The sequence below is a fragment of the Paroedura picta genome, chromosome 4 (assembly GCF_049243985.1).
Source record: "Paroedura picta isolate Pp20150507F chromosome 4, Ppicta_v3.0, whole genome shotgun sequence".
Taxonomy (NCBI): domain Eukaryota; kingdom Metazoa; phylum Chordata; class Lepidosauria; order Squamata; family Gekkonidae; genus Paroedura; species Paroedura picta.
The window spans coordinates 101,155,474-101,171,955 of record NC_135372.1 but is presented as its reverse complement, the minus strand read 5'-3'; the positions used below and the strand labels follow the sequence as shown (position 1 = coordinate 101,171,955).

The following is a 16,482-nucleotide window of genomic DNA, read 5'->3' as shown; positions in this document are numbered from 1 at the left end:
CTCACGGGTCGAGGCCAGCGCGCAGGATCCTCCTACGAAGGGTGTGGGCTGAGTGGTGGTTGGCGGTTTGGCCGCTCAGCGGCTGTCAATTAGGACGGCGTCTTCAAACGAGCCCGGGAGCGCGTGCAGGGCTTGGATGTCTGTTACTTTGGTTGGTTTCTCAGGGAAACGGGAGTTGCGTTCTCCCTCTCTGTGGGGAAAGAGGCGAAAAGCGGCAAGGCTGAGCAATTTTTTTCCCATTCGGCCTAAAGTAAGGCAATGGTAGGAATGCAGAGGAAGCAAAGTGTTCTGCTTCGGTGAGTGTATGTAAGCCAAAACAAAACAGTGTAGTGCGCATGTGTAGTTAAGAAAAAAAAAGGAGAGGAGGGATTTGCTGCCTCTTCAGGCTTTCCTTTCAAGCTGGTTTGCAGGACCTCGTGGCGCAACGGTAGCGCGTCTGACTCCAGATCAGAAGGCTGCGTGTTCGAATCACGTCGGGGTCATTGATTCCCGGAACAAAACTGGGATTTATTTTACACCATACGTGAAATGACAACTATACTTGTTCTTCCGGATAAGATCAGGGTTTCCCTTGAAATATTCGCGAGGAGAGCCCGCCAACACGGGTACTTCGCAGATACTATTGCTTCGCGGTAAATGTCTAGCGAAGGTTTTCTGGGGTCGGAGTTCCTGTAAAATTTGGGAGGTCGCATTTGTGGCCACATTACAGTGGAAAATGCTGAAAGAAAGGGAAACAATCCTGCTGTCCTGGTTTTGTGGTATGGGGGTTGAGGTAAACGTTTTTCCAAGCAAAAATGGACGTGGGAGCTTACAGGGCTTGCAACAAAGGCCTGTTAATGCTTGGAAGCGAAGTCGCCTAGGGAAGTGACCTCATACGACGCCCGCGCTAATTTTATTCCAAACCAAAAACAGGCCTCTGCATAAAAACGTCATTAAATTTCTTCGATGAGGATATTCTACTACCTTGAGGTTGAGAAACAGTTTGGGTCTTGCCCACCTACTTAAGGATCCCCTTAATGTTAAATAGAAAAAGTGGTTTGTAGCTTTGATTCAGGGAGGGGTGGGGGCAGCAAGGACTGCCTAAAACACTAGACTCCCCCCCCCCCCAGCTTTTTGAGACTGGGGCACCATTGGAATTCTGAGCACAGCCACAAAATGGCTGCTGAAGGAGGTGGAGCCTGCCGCAAAATGGCTCCCATGTCTTTCCTTCAGTGTTACCATGAAGATTCAGAAGACTAAGAGAAGGCTTTTATATCCTGCTCTTTACTGTCAAAAGGAGTCTCATAGTGGCTCACAATTGTATTCCCTTCCCCCCCACCCCACAGGGCACCTTATGAGGCAGGTGGGGCTTAAGAAAGTTCTGAGAGGGACTGTGATTGGCCCAAGGTTACCCAGCAAGCTTCATGTGGAGGCCGGGAAAATCAAATTCAGTTCTCCAGGTTAGTCTGTTCTTAAGCACTGCTCCACTCTGTCTCTCCTAGTGCTGTGGGACAAGTCCTGCAAAGATGAGTTTTAGACAAATTTGCACAGGCAATCAAATCTCAAATGGTTAGACAGATTTGCTGGGTGAAATCTCCACCTACCCCTATTTCTGTAGACACTTGGGAATTGATAGTGGGCACGTTGGGGACATGTGCTATTTATTTATTTACTAGGAATCAAGCCCGCTGTGGTTAAAATACAGCAGGCGCTAGGTGCAGGTGGGTATGGTGGCGGGCGGCAGGGCGGGTGGGCATTGCTGCGGGGGCGGGGGCGTGTCGTCTGGGCCCCCTCCCACGGTGAGACTCACCGTGGCAAGTGTGCGCGGCAGGGCAATGGCTGGTAGCGGGCGGCGACAGCTCATCTCTCCGCAGCCATGTCAGCGGCTTGCCGCGGGCGGTTTAAAGATTACGCTCCACAAGGACTAGCTTGTTGGTGGTTCCCGGCCCCCGGGAGGCGCGCCTGGCCTCGACCAGGGCCAGGGCCTTTTCAACCCTGGCTCCTACCTGGTGGAATGAGCTCCAGGAAGAGCTGCGAGCCCTGCGGGATTTACCAGTTTTCCACAGGTTCTGCAAAATGGAGCTCTTCCACCAGGCTTACGGCTGAGGCCGGCATCACCTGGTGAGATCGGGTCCCCCTCTTCTGCAGTCCTTTCAGGCTATGTCTGGTCTCCTCCTTGGGTAATGTTGCCATGTTGGGTTGGTTGGTGTGTTTATGTATTAGCATGGTTTTATGTATTAGGGGGTTTTATTGGGGAGTTTTATATGCTGCTACCCGCCACGAGCCCTAGGGGAGTGGCGGACTATAAATCCAAATAATAATAATAATTATTATTATTATTTATTTATTGAATTTTTAGCCTGCCACTCCTGCAAAGGTTCGTGGCAGATAATAATGTCCATAAAAACCCCAATAAGACTCCCGTAAAACAATACAATTGTCCATTCCTTTTTCAAAGGCTCAACTTTTGTGTGCTTTTATACTTAATTTTAATGAAGTTTGACCCAGGAATTGGAGTATCTCCCATTTTGAAAGGGTTTTCTCTCCCCCTAAAGGAGCAGGTTTGTAACCTGGGTTATGCCGCTGGACCCATGCCTCCCATTGGATAGACAAGCCATAGACCTTTTGGGCAGGAAAGATCTTGCCAATTTGGTGCGTGCCCTAGTAACATATTTTATTTACTGCAACACACTGTGCATAGCGTTGCCCTTAAAGACCTTTGGGAAGCTTCAGTTGGTATGTAATGTTGACTGGAGAGTGCCTTAAGAACTGTATCACTCCAATCTTATTCCACCTTATACCACCATCCAATTTGCTTCTGGCTAGTTTAAAGAGCTGATACTAACTTCTGAAATTCTATACAAATTAGAGCCATCATACTTTAAGGTCAGTTTGGGTGGCCCTGCCATTTAAGACTAGGCAGGTGGTAACTTGACAAAGAGCCTTTAGTATTTTCAAGATTTATTTTTTTGTTTAAATGTAACAAATGTAAACTATAATATGTTAATGATAATACATTATTAAAGTGGTCAGTGTTTTTAATAAAGTTAATATCCAAACAAGCTGGCAATATCCAAACAAGCTGTTGCAGTTTTGTCCAAGTAATACACTCAGTTCACTTTTATTTTTCTTACCTCTCAAGTGAAGAAAAAAAATCAAAGTTATATATGCTATATGGTAGCATAGGGAGTAGTTTGAAACACTTTTTAATGTATTGGGTATACTTGCATTTTTGTATAGAAAATAAAAATATTTCTAAATTCAATAAATATGTCAAATAGTACAATTTTTATGCTAAGTTATAAATGATGGGTTTTATGTTTTTCAATAAGCAAAAGAAGCTTAGGTTTTATTGGAAAGTAAGCTTGTATATATTTTAGAAGCCAGTGGTCTGGAGGAGTATGCCATCACATCATGTCATGAATTTCACTAGTTGTCATTGGGTTGAAGTGCTAGACACAGGGCTGCCATGGGTACACAACTGTGTCTGCCACAATGTCAAAATACAACTTGTTATGTTTTTTATATATATATTATGATTCCAGGCTCTTGGTATGGTCTAACTTAAACTTCTTTTCTTTTTTACAATGCGCATCTGAAATTTGGTAGAAATTGTTGCTCTTAATTATTAATGGTACTGTTGTGTACATCATTTCATGCCTGAGTTTAATGTATCCTGTAAAAGAGTAGACTTCTTAACATTGTTTGCCTGATAGAATTTTTAGTCATCTAGAAATTGTTCAAATCTAATTTATGTTTATTTCTCAAATATGAAAGCTGTTAGTAGAATATAATGCACTGAGATAGCGGAAACATTCCTAACCGGTGTTCTCTTCTATCATAGGCTGTACTGTTAGACAAAATGGAGAAAGTTACCGTAGATGTGATCATAGAAAAGCAAAATGAAGACTCCCCAAAGCAAGACTTCAAAGATGAAACTGATGTTAAAGCACTGAATGACACTGAGTTACGGGAACAGCTTTCTGAGTATGGGATCAGCCCTGGACCAATATTACGTATGCATCAGATGAATGATGACTGAACTTGGGAGGATCTAAAGGGCCACAGAATCCATACTGTAGTGAGAGTATGAAAGTGTACCTTGACAGTAGCAGATAATTAAGTCAAACATTCAAGAGGTTCTAGTTTGAGGGGAGTACTTCCCAAACCAATTCAGCTTCAGGCTAGTTGGATTTTGGTTTGAAAGAGTGGTTAGAAATCATTGAAAATATCTTGGCAGCCAATCAGTGCATTTTCTGGCTAATATTTTGAGATGATCTGGAAGCTAGATGTTGGCAGCTGTATGGCCTCCTGCCCATTGAAATAGGGGGCAGGCAATTTCATCCCCTTCATTGGAGGTACAAACTCTCTGCCCCTATTCCTACCTAGCTGCAAAAAGGGCTTTGTTTTGTGTGATCTGGAGTGAGTGGGGGGGGATCCTTCTGTTCTTACAAGGTACTCTTAGTCCCCTGGATAACTGATTCAGTCCCTGGACCTCCAGTTTGGGAAATGGTATTCTAACCATTGCAAGCCTTTACAATATGATATGTTTGGTTTTAGCTTCTACAAGGACCATTTATGAGAAAAAGTTGCTGCAGTTCATGAAGGAATCCCCAGCAGTAGCAGATAAACAGAAGACTGATGATAGTGTTTCTGATGAGGGAAAAGATGCAGAACAAGGTAATGCTGGCAAATCTTTCACTAGATGTGCTTACATGTACTAGGTGCGCTTCAAAACATTCTCATGAGTGTTTTTGGAGTTCCTCCCGAGTAAGTAGGCTGCAGCCAAACATTCTTCCAGTCTATTCTGCAGCCCTCATCCAATGATGTCATTGGGTTTTAAGTTGTTTTCTGCCTTCAGAGTTGATGTATTTTTTTTTAAGTTGGCTGCATGCAGATTGCCTTGCTTATGCTTGCCTTTGGATAGAAACTATTAAGTCTAACTTAACTAAATTCTAAGAAATTCGGTCTGTCCAAAACAAAGTTACTCTTGGGTTTCTATGTTACAAGAGCCAGCAGGGTTTAGTGGTTAAGAGTGGCGGCCTCTAATCTGAAGAACTGGGCTCGATTCCCTACTCCACATGAGGCCTGCTGGGTGACCTTGGGTCAGTCATAGTTCTATCAGAGTTCACTCAACCTTACCTACCTTACAGGCTGTCTGTTGTGGGGAGTGGAAAGTTAGGTGATTGTAAGCTGCTTTGGAACTCATTCAGATAGTAAAAAGTGGGGTACAAAAAACCCCCACAACAGATCTCTTGCTTTGATTTGTCCCTGTAGTGCTGTTTGCAAGATTGTAGATATGACCCTTTCCTCCTGGGATTGTATTTATTTATTAGATTTTTATACCGCCCTCCCATACGTCTCAGGGAGGTTTACATATAATGTTGCGGGGTAATACATGGAACGATCAACATGATCCAAGTGGCTCCAATGTAACATAATTTAACATAACATAATTTCAATGGTTTTGATTGACAATAACATAACAGGAACAACTTAGACAGAAACCCCAAGAGAGGTCAGACTGGTTCAGCCCATAGAGGAGGTGTCTGAGGGGTGGACACTTGTGGATGTCATTGGGTTGGTCGGTCTCAGGCAAATGCCTGGGAACACTTGAAACCACACAGATGTCTGACAGACTGCTTTTGATCACAGATGACTAATCGGTCCCACTCCCTGCCTCAATTGAAGTCCAGGAAGTTGAATTCCAGTCATAGCACTGAATGGCTCCCCAAAGTTCCATTTTTTCTACTCTTTGGTACTTCAACAATGGTACTTAATCTTCTCAAGTGTGTGGGCATGGCTAGCATTTTGTGAAAGGTTAACAGGCACTACCACAAAATGGCTGCCATGGTTGGAAGGTGGGACCAGTCACAAGATGGCTGCCACAGGGACAATTACAAATGTTCAGAGGGCCTGAGCCATTTCATTCTCCTGGGAGGAAATGGCTATTCTACATAGGGACTTCCCTATGTGGGGAAAAGGCAAGGCAATATCTTTACACCGCCCGTGGCGCCATGGGCGCCACGGACTAAATAAAAGGGTAAGGTGTTGTGGGGCGGGATGTGTCCGGGATGAGGAAGGGATGTGTCCGGAATGAGGATTGGATGTGTCCGGAATGAAGTCACTAAGGATAAAGCGGGATGTGTCCGGAATGAGGATTGGACCCTTCCTCCGGACAGACAATCGGAGGGACCAATTGGCAGGCGCACAGCGCCTGCCGATTGGTCTCTCCGATTCCCAGCCCCAGCAACTGTGAGCCGCGCAGAGCGCGGCTCGCAGTTGCTCCTTTGCCGGCCTGACGCACATACATACACACACATACATACATATAAACATACAGAATTGGCATTTTTTAAATCCCGTATATTTTTTAAAAAATTGAATAAATGGGACCTGACCTTGACCCAGGTTAGCCTGATTTCAGAAGCTAGTATTTGGGTGGGAGACCACCAAGGAAGTCCAGAGTTGTTATGCAGAGCCAGGCCATGGGAAACCATCTCTGAACATCTCTTGCCTTGAAAAAACTGGGGTCACTAAATGTTGGTTCCAACTTGATGGTCCTTTCCACCACTACCAATGAAAGGGAAACATTGTGAGGCAGTTTTCCTGACATAAGTGAACTTTGATGTTGCCTCCCTATGCACATTCGAAATAATAGGACTTCAAAGTGTAACTTCTGAAGGAGGTTTGTTACCGTTGCCCATGGTTTTCATTAAAGCCTAGTGAACTGGTTGAGCAGTCGCTTTGCACAGCATAGTGTACAGTTGTGGCAATTTAACAGCATATAGAATTTTAGTTCCATTATCTGGACCAAATATAGATTTTGTCATGATGATTAAATAAATAGAGATGAAACAATAATTTGATGACATTATGGCATTTCCCCTTATCTAAATTGTAATCCTTGATGGGTTACATAGTGCTGTAGGCAATCTTTTTTTTACTGCTTTTGAGTAGCCTTTGAAGTCACTAAGGATAAAGCCAACGGTCTAGATAAAGCCTGACTATTTAAGCTGGTTACTTGGTGTGACAATTTTTGTAATTTTTGTTACTGTTTCAATGTATTATGTGGATTTTAAAGTGATGGAAACTGCCCTGAGCCAGTTCAGTAGGAGGGGTGGTGTATAAATCTCTAAAAAAATGAATGAAACAGAATGTACCAAAGACACTTAACCTTTTCCTCATAAGAAAGGTACTCCTTGATAATTGTGGTTGTCATCTTTTTTCTCCCCAGCTCTACTAAGGTCCTTTTTGAGATACAGCAACAAGAGCTGTACATAGTATTCCAAATGAGAATGCACCATGACCTCATTTCAGCTGCTTCTTTCTTGTTTATTACCAAGCTGTACAATTTGTGTACATGAGCACCCATCAAGTTAGGAATGCCTCCATTCATACTCACATAGCCCTTAGCTGGCATTGACTTCCTGAATTTTGTGGCTTCAAAGCTCTTGGTTGCTGAAGACATCATGTCTTGTGGAACAAAAAAGAACCTTAAACTCTTTGAATAAATCATCCGTCTTACAATTAGAAAGGGGGGAATAGAAGAAGAGTTAGTTTTTATACCCCACTTTTCACTACCAGAAGTCTCAAAGCAGCTTACATTCACCTTCCCTTCCTCTCCCCACAACAAGCCTGTGAGGTAGGTAAGGCAGAGAGAGCTCTTAGAGAACTGTGATTGGCCCAAGGTCATCCAGTTTGGGAATCCAGATCAGAGGGTGCTACTATTAACCACTATACCAAGCTGGCATTAGCATGTCAGGCAAGCAAACATGTTTTTAAAAATGCTTATCCTAATATTCTTGGCAGTCAGTTGTCTTTCAAAAAGGACTTGAGATAGTATAGTGCTTGGAACTCCCTGGTGAGTTGTGTAATGTGGTATAGATAATTCAGTGTGAGTTAAACTCCAATTTTTCTGTTCCCACTCAGGAAGAACCACACAAGCCGCCCTTGAAACAAACAGCCTCAAAGTGACAGCTGAATGTGCCTCTGGGGCTGATAACGTAAGTAACCCAAAGCATGAATATTTTATGGCTACAGCTAAATGCACAGAATTGCAAGTGACTATAAACTGATATACTTGGTGTCAGAGTCATGACAAGTGAAGCAATTATTTCCAATCACATAATTAGAATGTGCTTCTTCTATTAATGTTCCAGAGCCCTAGGAAATCTGATGCAAAATAATCTGCTCTGGTATTTTAGTATATGCCAATGTTATTTATTGACAGAAAATGCAGCCAAGGGGGTAATTGGAAATGCAAGAGAATTTCATATAGATTCAAATATTTTAGAAGAGGAACAGAACGAGATTCACATGTGTTCAGTAGATTGTTGCTCATTATTCACACAGGAGCCTCTTGTGGCGCAGAGTGGTAAGGCAGCGATATGCTGTCTGAATCTGTCTGCCCATGAGGTTGGGAGTTCAATCCCAGCAGCCGGCTCAAGGTTGACTCAGCCTTCCATCCTTCCGAGGTCGGTAAAATGAGTACCCAGCTTGCTGGGGGGTAAACGGTGATGACTGGGGAAGGCACTGGCAAACCACCCCGTATTGAGTCTGCCATGAAAACGCTAGAGGGCGTCACCCCAAGGGTCAGACATGACTCGGTGCTTGCACAGGGGATACCTTTACCTTTATTCACACAGGTAGTCAAAGTTCCTATCCTGCTTCCTGACCTAAAGGAAGCAAATTCTGGGAAAAGGATCAAGGCGGAACTTGATAACTAAGCACTTGCTCAGGGAGGCCAGCTTTATTCTTTGAGAATACTGATGAAGCTTAATGTTTCATGAATGTTTTGGTCTTAGGGGAATTTTATTAGGGTTTTTATATATGTTGTAACCCGCCATTGGGAGTGGCGGGCTAGAAATTTAAATATGATGATGATAATCTTAATCAGCAGCATTCCCTAGATTTAAGCCATATCTTAGGTTTGTCCATTCAGCCTCTTGGTCTTTTATTGTAGGAGATTCCACAGCCTCATTAACCTGTTCAGTGCCTGCTGATTCTTGTATTTCATGGCATTACCCAGTGTCATGTATATGCACTTTTAAAATGTGCATTTAAGACTCTGTACAGTGGAGTACGCATTTAGACAGAAGGGCTCTACCTCCTTTATTACAGCCACTACCTTCTCCTGAGGCCAAGGGAAATTGGCTTACATTTCAGATATTTAAACCTTTGGGGAAGTGGTTAAGTCTAGTGGGCAACTGGCAATGATGTGCCCTGATGGTCAGAAGTGACCCAAGTGACCCATGGCATTTAAATGCATATTCCATTCTTCTTTAAAGTACCAATTACATTTCTTTAGCAGTCCTATTGTAACCAGTCGATAGAAAAAGAATAAAAATCTCTCTGTAAAACTTCTGCTTAGAACTCCATTGACATGGCAGTCAGAATAGTACAAAAGTGAATGGTGCCTGCCCTGCTTCTCAAGGCGTGTGTATGAGGAAGCCTTTTCCTTGGCATGTGTTGGAAGGGCAGAAACATAAATATCATCTTGTAGAATTAAACTCTAGAAAGGAGCAGGTAGCTGCAGAACCCAAATAGATGACCACTCAAATAACAGTTAAACTATTTAATTAACTTGAATTTGTGATCTACCTTTTAGTCAATAAGGACCATATGGAACCCCACACATTCTACTATGGTTCCTATCTTCAATTCCAGTTGCAATTTTTTTATGGTTCCTCCTTTACCTGTAGAAATCACATACTGAAGTAGTAGAACGGCAGAAGAAACTGTTGTCACCTGATGTTGAATACAGTTTAGCCAGAATAGTGGCAGAGGCAAGTAACTTCTATTACAGCTCTTTGATTCATTTTAGGTTGTTACTGCTATGTATTTTTAATTGTGCGGGTTATTTTTTATTCTCCAAAATTGCTGCCACTTACAATAAGCCTCTTGTGGCGCAGAGTGGTAAGGCAGCCGTCTGACAGCTTTGCCCATAAGGCTGGGAGTTCAATCCCAGCAGCCGGCTCAAGGTTGACTCAGCCTTCCATCCTTCCGAGGTCGGTAAAATGAGTACCCAGCTTGCTGGGGGGTAAACGGTAATGACTGGGGAAGGCACTGGCAAACCACCCCGTATTGAGTCTGCCAAGAAAACGCTAGAGGGCGTCACCCCAAGGGTCAGACATGACTCGGTGCTTGCACAGGGGATACCTTTACCTTTACCTTTTTACATGCACCATGTATGTTAAGGCAGAATGCAAGAAGAAATGGCTGAGGACCTTGACAGTCAAGGTCAAGCAATGTTAGAAAACTAACACCACAAATTAGCAAAGTTTTGCTGATGTTATATTTTTACGTCAGTTCTAATCAGAGTTTTGGGAGGAGGATTGAATGATGTACAGGCGGAGGATCATGTTCCTTATGCTAAAATCTCTCTGCAAATTGAAAATAAAATTGGCAAACAAAAAAAGGAGGCAAAAGATTTCTCTCCTGATGCGCTAAGTTTTCTATTTGCATAAGGTTTTTATGTGAAAAGTGTTCAGAACTAGAATCCACCATCTACAGTGGTACTATCCAGTATGCCCCCATCAACATCTCATTCTTTTGTGTAGTCTGCACTGGACCCTTGCACTGCCACTAGTGAAAATGCTTAACAAATCAACTTCTATAGATACAGTCCAATAAGTGATACTTCTATCATGACTAGATCAGTCTAAGAGCATTCCCTTTGTTAAAATTGCCCAAGGCGGTTTAAAATGTGACATTTCAAGTGAGAATGTGAATTGATTGTTGCTAAAGAAAGCATTGCAAGTGGACAGTTTTTGCTGACTGTAGATTTCAAGAACTAAGTGATACACACAGCATGCCTGATCGTTGATCACAGACAGAAGAGGCTTTGCCATGACTGTGTTTCTTGTTTTCATCCTTTGTTTATACTACTTTAATGAACGTCATCTTGTCTATTATCAGTTACAGGAAATATTGCCAGAGGGTAAAGTGGCAGCGTATCGTGCCCAAGGACAAAGGAGGAAATCTAGCAGCAGTCCTGAAAGAAATCACAGGCAAATGGTATTCTTGCAGCAATTCATGTGTGACATATTTGAAATTTAAATTCTATACAGACACCAAATTTGTTTTTTAAAAAATCTTTGGTAAATACATCAAATCCTTGAAAGCAGAGATGTAAATCAAAATATAATGTTCCTTGTGAACAGCACTTCACTGTAATATCTCAAGGACTCATCTTGGAGTGGACCTAGCTCCACTGGCCCAGCTCAGCCGTGGGTTCAGGGCCAATACATGTCTTTGGCTGGACTCCGGCTTACACAGCTGTAACAAAAGAAGAAAGGCTCCCTCCCCTTCAGTCCTGGCACAGCATGCAAGGGGAGGAATAGAGCAAGGAAATAATGCCAGCCCAAGAATTTCTGAGGCTCTTTCTATAGTCAAATATGGTGTAGGTATGAATCGTAGCTTGTTAGTTCTTGCAGGGTGGAGAGCAGCTGTCTGCTGTTTAACATGTGTTTCAGCAGAGGGGGGAAAGAGAAAAAATAAGGCTGCATTCAGATAATCAAACAACCCATCCTGTAACATAAGTTCTAGTGCTCCCCAGGATAGTGCCTGCAGGTGCTGCAGTGTCTGGTGACTCCATTATTCCCATTGTGGCTGCCCAGGGGATGGGCAAAACACATGTTTGTGTGTGGGAAGTTTGGAGGGAGTGCCAAACAAGGTATTTTATCTGTTTGCATATAGGAAGAAGGGTGGAAAGGGAGAAAGTAATATACATTTTGAGAGTATTGGCCAGACTGTGAGAAGCATTTGTTAGCCAGAAGTGAACCTGGAAAAAAGACCAAGCCTTGCAGATGCTTTTACTTCTGTCACCTTTCTCTTTGTTCCCCCTTCTGTACCACTGGGAGACAGGTTGGGGGCTTCTAAAAAGGATGTCATGTCAAATACTTGGGAAAGTATAATAAAATATAGTTAGGAAAATTTAGCTTGACAGATATGATAACTGTTTTTAGATAGTGTCTTTTACAGTAGGGTACTTCATGTTCTTTGGACATAATCATAAGAAAGTGGACAAACAAAGGATGATTTTTCATGTACACATATCCAAGTGTTCAAACTGAATTCTTAATTATTGTTAACATTGGAAGATCAAGTGTTATAATTGAACCATGGATAAACACAGCAGTAAACCTGTGTCTGGATGGGCATGAACCAGGAAAATGCAGTTTGGTTCATGGTTTGTAGCTTGCGGTTCACAAACCACGAATTGTCATACTTTCTGGGCACCAAACTGGTTCAGTTTGAGAGATTTGTGATGTGGTAGAATGGCCCTCCAGCATGCTAGAGACACAAAACTCACAGGGGATCTCTGGCTGGCTTGCCTATCCTTCCCCTCCAAGTTTGGCAAGGATTGGATTTACAGGTTTTGAGTTATGGCTCCCCAAAGAAGGTGCCCCCAGGAAAGTGCTTTCTGGAGAAATGGAAGAAATGACAGGTGCAGGTTCAGGAGTATATAGAACAGACACTGTGCAGATTAGAGGCACCAAACTTGCAGTGGATGGGAAGTAGAACTCAGTATTGCTGGTAGGTAATGCTGCTTTTTAATGTGAAAAATTGCTTTTAAAATTTCAAGTTTTTGCAACACTATTTCTGAGGGGGGTTCAGAATCCTCAATACGACATCTTTTTTTTCATTTTTTTCTAGAGGCCTGGTGAACTGGGAAGAAATACGGGAACTGCATCTGTGACACTAATGAGAAAGGCATTTTGTTCAAAGCAAAGCATATGTGTTGCATTCAGATCAGTCCATTGCTATTTCTGATTAAACCCAGTTCAGCAAAACTTTTTTAAAGTTTTGAAGATCTGCTACCAGTCACATTGTTTTATATGTGAAACCTGTAAATATTATGTGATTGATCCCACATACAGCAGGACCATTTTCTGCTTCCCATGGCAGTGATGATTTATGAACCTGGATGTGTTCAGACTGTAGTGCTTCAGCTATATATGTTGAACCTGTTCATTCTATTGATATCCTGTTTGCAGTAGGTTAGGAGGATTAGAATCATAATGCTTCAGTGTTTTTAAATAATATAAAATACAGGTTCCTAGCTTTTTTTTTAAAGCGCTCTGGGATCCCTATAAATGCTTCACAAGGAGTCTCCCCTAACTTCACGCTTCCTTTTGAAAATAGTTGTAGTTTAGCATTAGTATTTTCTGACAGAGGGATATTTAGGATATAATAGTAATCTGATTGGGAGGCTGATTCTGTGAAGGCTTAAGGGGGTGGCAGGTTACAGTGGATGAGCATTAGGGATGTGAGTGTCCTGCATAGTGCAGGGGCTTGGACTAGATGACCCAGGAGGTACCTTCCAACTCTATTACTCTATGATTATATGATTCAGATGACCTGGTTAAAGAAAGAAACAATATAGAGAATCTTCATTTTTAAAGAGGCGCTTGTCAACATGTTTTCTGTTTGCTGAGTTGTTAGGAAGTTATGAGCAATTAAGACTGCTGATTTTAATTGCAGGGTGCCCTTATTCTGTGTTATGCATTTGCTATGTGACAGTCCCCATGAGCTGGAAGGGTTCACCATGATCCCAAAAAAGGAAGCTGGTTCTATAATTTGTATGAACAGAAATCACAGCCATAACAGTATGCTTGTAAAATCACACTGTGCTCATGAACTTTTCCCCCTTTTTGCAGAAAGGTGATATACCACACGAAGACTATGGTTATCCTGAAGCCAGCACAGGACAAAGGTAAAGTGGCTGCCACCCATGCTATGAGGATCAGTGGGCCTTTCACTTGTGAACATGTGAGCCTCCGCCAGGCCTTTGGTTGAGGCTGATGAAAATAAACATCTAGCTTCTATCAGGCTTCACCCAGCCCACATGTTACCACCTACCGATATGGGAGATCTATACCCTTACCAATCTGAGGGAGGAATAATAAGAGATAGATTAGCAAATGCTAGGTTTTTAATCGGAAGTTGTTTTCTCCTATTACAAAATTGTTTTAAACTTGTGTTTAAAATTTTTAACAAACCTTGAATTTAAAATGTATATCTTGTACATCGCCCAGAGCCAGGTTACTGGGGTGGGCGGTATACAAATCTAATTAATAGCTAGCTAGCTGATAAAGAAACACTTTGAAACTGGAATGCTTTACCAGGAGTATGGTAAGGCCAAGTGGCTTGATCACAGCCAGAGATTTTGGAGAGAAGCAAGTAAGCAGCATATGAATTACAGTTTGCACATATATCTGGAATATAAGTCTAAGCAATGCTTAACACAGTGTATGGCTTGATGCTACATCTGAATCATACTTAGATGTGCGTGTCGGTGAGTTATGTGTGTATGTCGTCTAGGCAGAATGAGATTAGTGTCATACATGGATTTTGGTGTATATTCCACTGTCCCTTTTAAAAGGCAATGTCCCCCCATCCCCAAACAAATTGTTTCCCACTTCTACTCCAGTTCATAGAAAACAGTGTAAATGCTTCATTCAGATATAAGTTTTGGGGAGCATGATTTTAAATAACTCTCACAGATCTTCTTCTCAGTGTTATGTGCTAATTCTGAAAATGTACAAATGAATTGAGTTTAAAGCATTCTGGTGAAGGAATGATTTAGAACCCTGATTATAATGTCAGTTGGGCCTCTAGCTGTCACCTAGTGGAGAAAAAAATCTGCAGGAAATTCCTGTGCGAGTATCAGAAAGAAACCCTCAGTCTCTCTTAACCTGGTAATGTTGGGTTGGTACTTTATGCAATGTACCAGGAGTCATTAGTCCTACAGCCTAAGTGACTGAGACGCATAGGACGGGACGTGGGTAAAACAACCAGAAGATAACTGAAGCAGGAACGCTGGCTGGAAATGAAGAGTGCAAAAGCTAAAAAAAAAAAAAAAGTGGGAGGAGGGGGGCGCAGGCCTCAGCAATATGGAGAGCACAATCTCCTGTTCAAATACTTTTCCAGGACCCACTGTACCTTATAAGGGCCAATTCCATAGGACAACTGTTGTTTTAGGATGCAGCCTAGGTCCTGTGTTTATTGGGCAGATGTTTGACATCTTGGTTCTTTCAATATCAATTAGTGTGGCTAATACTTTTTGTAGCAAAGGGAGAAAAGGGTACTGCCACTCAACAACTGTGAATCTGTTATAACTTTTGATGGCATTCAATCAATATTTTGATTGACAAAACTGTCAGTAATGAAGAAACCACAGGGTAAATTTGTCTAAGATTGGGTGCAAGCTATTGCATGCTTGAAACCATGTTGAACAATTCCTTGACAACCCTATGAGCTGAATTTGAAATGCCGATGTCTCCTTTCACAAAAAAATGATTTTAGTAATCTAGATACATTTGTAGCAATTAGCTAATAATATTTTGACTTGTTTCCTATTTTGCAGTTTTGAATACTAGTCAAGTTTAAAAAACCATTCTAAACTGGAGAATAAGTGGAGTGGATCCAATAACTCTTCTACTAAGTGAGGGGTTGTCCTCCAGTAACCTTTCCCCAAGACTCCTCACTTAACAGAAGAGGACTGTTTCATCCAGCCTGGTGTTTTTCCTAGGATTTTGAAGCTATTTTTCTTTGATATTACCTCCTGTTTCTCTAGCACTAGAAGAAGATCCACAAAGGAGAATCCCCTTTCCCTGAAGAAAAGTCCTGAAATTAAATCCGAGGTGGTGCCTGGGCAACCAGATGAAGGATTTATACCAATGCGTGTAAAGATGGCTGTATTTGCTATCTTTGTTTTCATCCTTTTAATATATGTAACTATGGAAACTAATCGAGACAATCCATTCATAGCCTTCATCACTGGAAAATGAGTGTAGCCCTGTTCCTATATGGAATTGCAAGGCCAAAGGAGCCTTTCTCTTTTACTGTGCATGAATAAGTGATATGGCTAGTTAATTAAAAGGCAAAAGGGGATCATCCAGTGTGTGTGTGTTCTTTTATTTAAAATCTGTCACATGCCACAGTCTGTCTAGCCTTTAAATGCGTATGTGTAAATGAGTATTTCCTTTATTAAATAAAGTTCCTCAGTGTAGAGTTATTCCCTTTCTAAACTTGTAAAAGATGATATTCCATTATTTGGGTTCACTAGAGGTTTCTGTGAGCAGAAGAGATTTCTGTCTGCAGAGTGTGACTTCCCCACCTCCTGCCCAAGATGCTCCTCCTGGGGATGAGACGTCCAGGAGCAGCATGGGAGGGGTAAGCAATGAAAATCAACCATTTCCCATCCACAGAAATCTTATGTGGGATCAAAGTCTCCTTTTTTGTGGTCTGTGAGGCCTTTCATCCAGTTAGCTGAAGGCAGGGGTAGTCAAACTGCGGTCCTCCAGATGTCCATGAACTACAATTCCCATGAGTCTCTGCCAGTGTTCACTGGCAGGGGCTCATGGGAATTAAAGTCCATGGACATCTGGAGGACCGCAGTTTGACTACCCCTGCCTTAAGGGCTGTAAATCAAGCAGAATGAATTGTGATCGCACATACAATCAGGAGTGCAGTTCTCCACCCTGAGTGTTGGCA

The 16,482-nt window shown here is 42.2% G+C and overlaps 1 protein-coding gene, 1 long non-coding RNA gene and 1 other non-coding gene across 7 annotated transcripts in view; 2 read left to right on the top strand and 1 right to left on the bottom strand.

Annotated features, from left to right (window-relative positions):
* LOC143836027 (uncharacterized) overlaps window positions 1-140 on the bottom strand; it is a 32,343-nt gene extending 32,203 nt beyond the window's left edge. For both annotated transcript variants that reach the window (XR_013230461.1, XR_013230460.1), the window contains exon 1: window positions 1-140. This is a non-coding gene — a long non-coding RNA (uncharacterized LOC143836027).
* LEMD1 (LEM domain containing 1) lies at window positions 83-16,016 on the top strand. 4 transcript variants are annotated; one of them, XM_077334726.1, is made up of 8 exons: window positions 83-296; window positions 3,824-3,995; window positions 4,540-4,659; window positions 7,912-7,985; window positions 9,684-9,767; window positions 10,900-10,998; window positions 13,644-13,699; window positions 15,563-16,016. In XM_077334726.1, exons 2-8 carry the CDS (start codon window positions 3,842-3,844, stop codon window positions 15,774-15,776), a joined length of 801 nt encoding a protein of 266 aa, XP_077190841.1. In that variant the 5' UTR covers window positions 83-296; window positions 3,824-3,841; the 3' UTR covers window positions 15,777-16,016. The 4 variants fall into 4 exon arrangements, with proteins under 4 accessions (XP_077190841.1, XP_077190842.1, XP_077190843.1 ...); XM_077334727.1 differs by lacking the exon at window positions 83-296 and adding an exon at window positions 465-632; XM_077334725.1 differs by lacking the exon at window positions 83-296 and adding an exon at window positions 1,389-1,439.
* Window positions 411-482, top strand: TRNAW-CCA (transfer RNA tryptophan (anticodon CCA)). Its single transcript has one exon. It is a non-coding gene; the product is annotated as a tRNA-Trp (tRNA).
* Window positions 16,017-16,482: the final 466 nt, after the last annotated feature.

Bases quoted from the DNA above. Each gene is read 5' to 3' on its own strand.
- LEMD1 (XM_077334725.1), top strand. From the start codon at position 1,404: ATGTGGAGGCCGGGAAAATCAAATTCAGTTCTCCAG. The intron at 7,986-9,683 runs GTAAGTAACCCA...CTTTACCTGTAG, and splicing joins GTGCCTCTGGGGCTGATAAC to AAATCACATACTGAAGTAGT. The intron at 13,700-15,562 runs GTAAAGTGGCTG...CTGTTTCTCTAG, and splicing joins GAAGCCAGCACAGGACAAAG to CACTAGAAGAAGATCCACAA.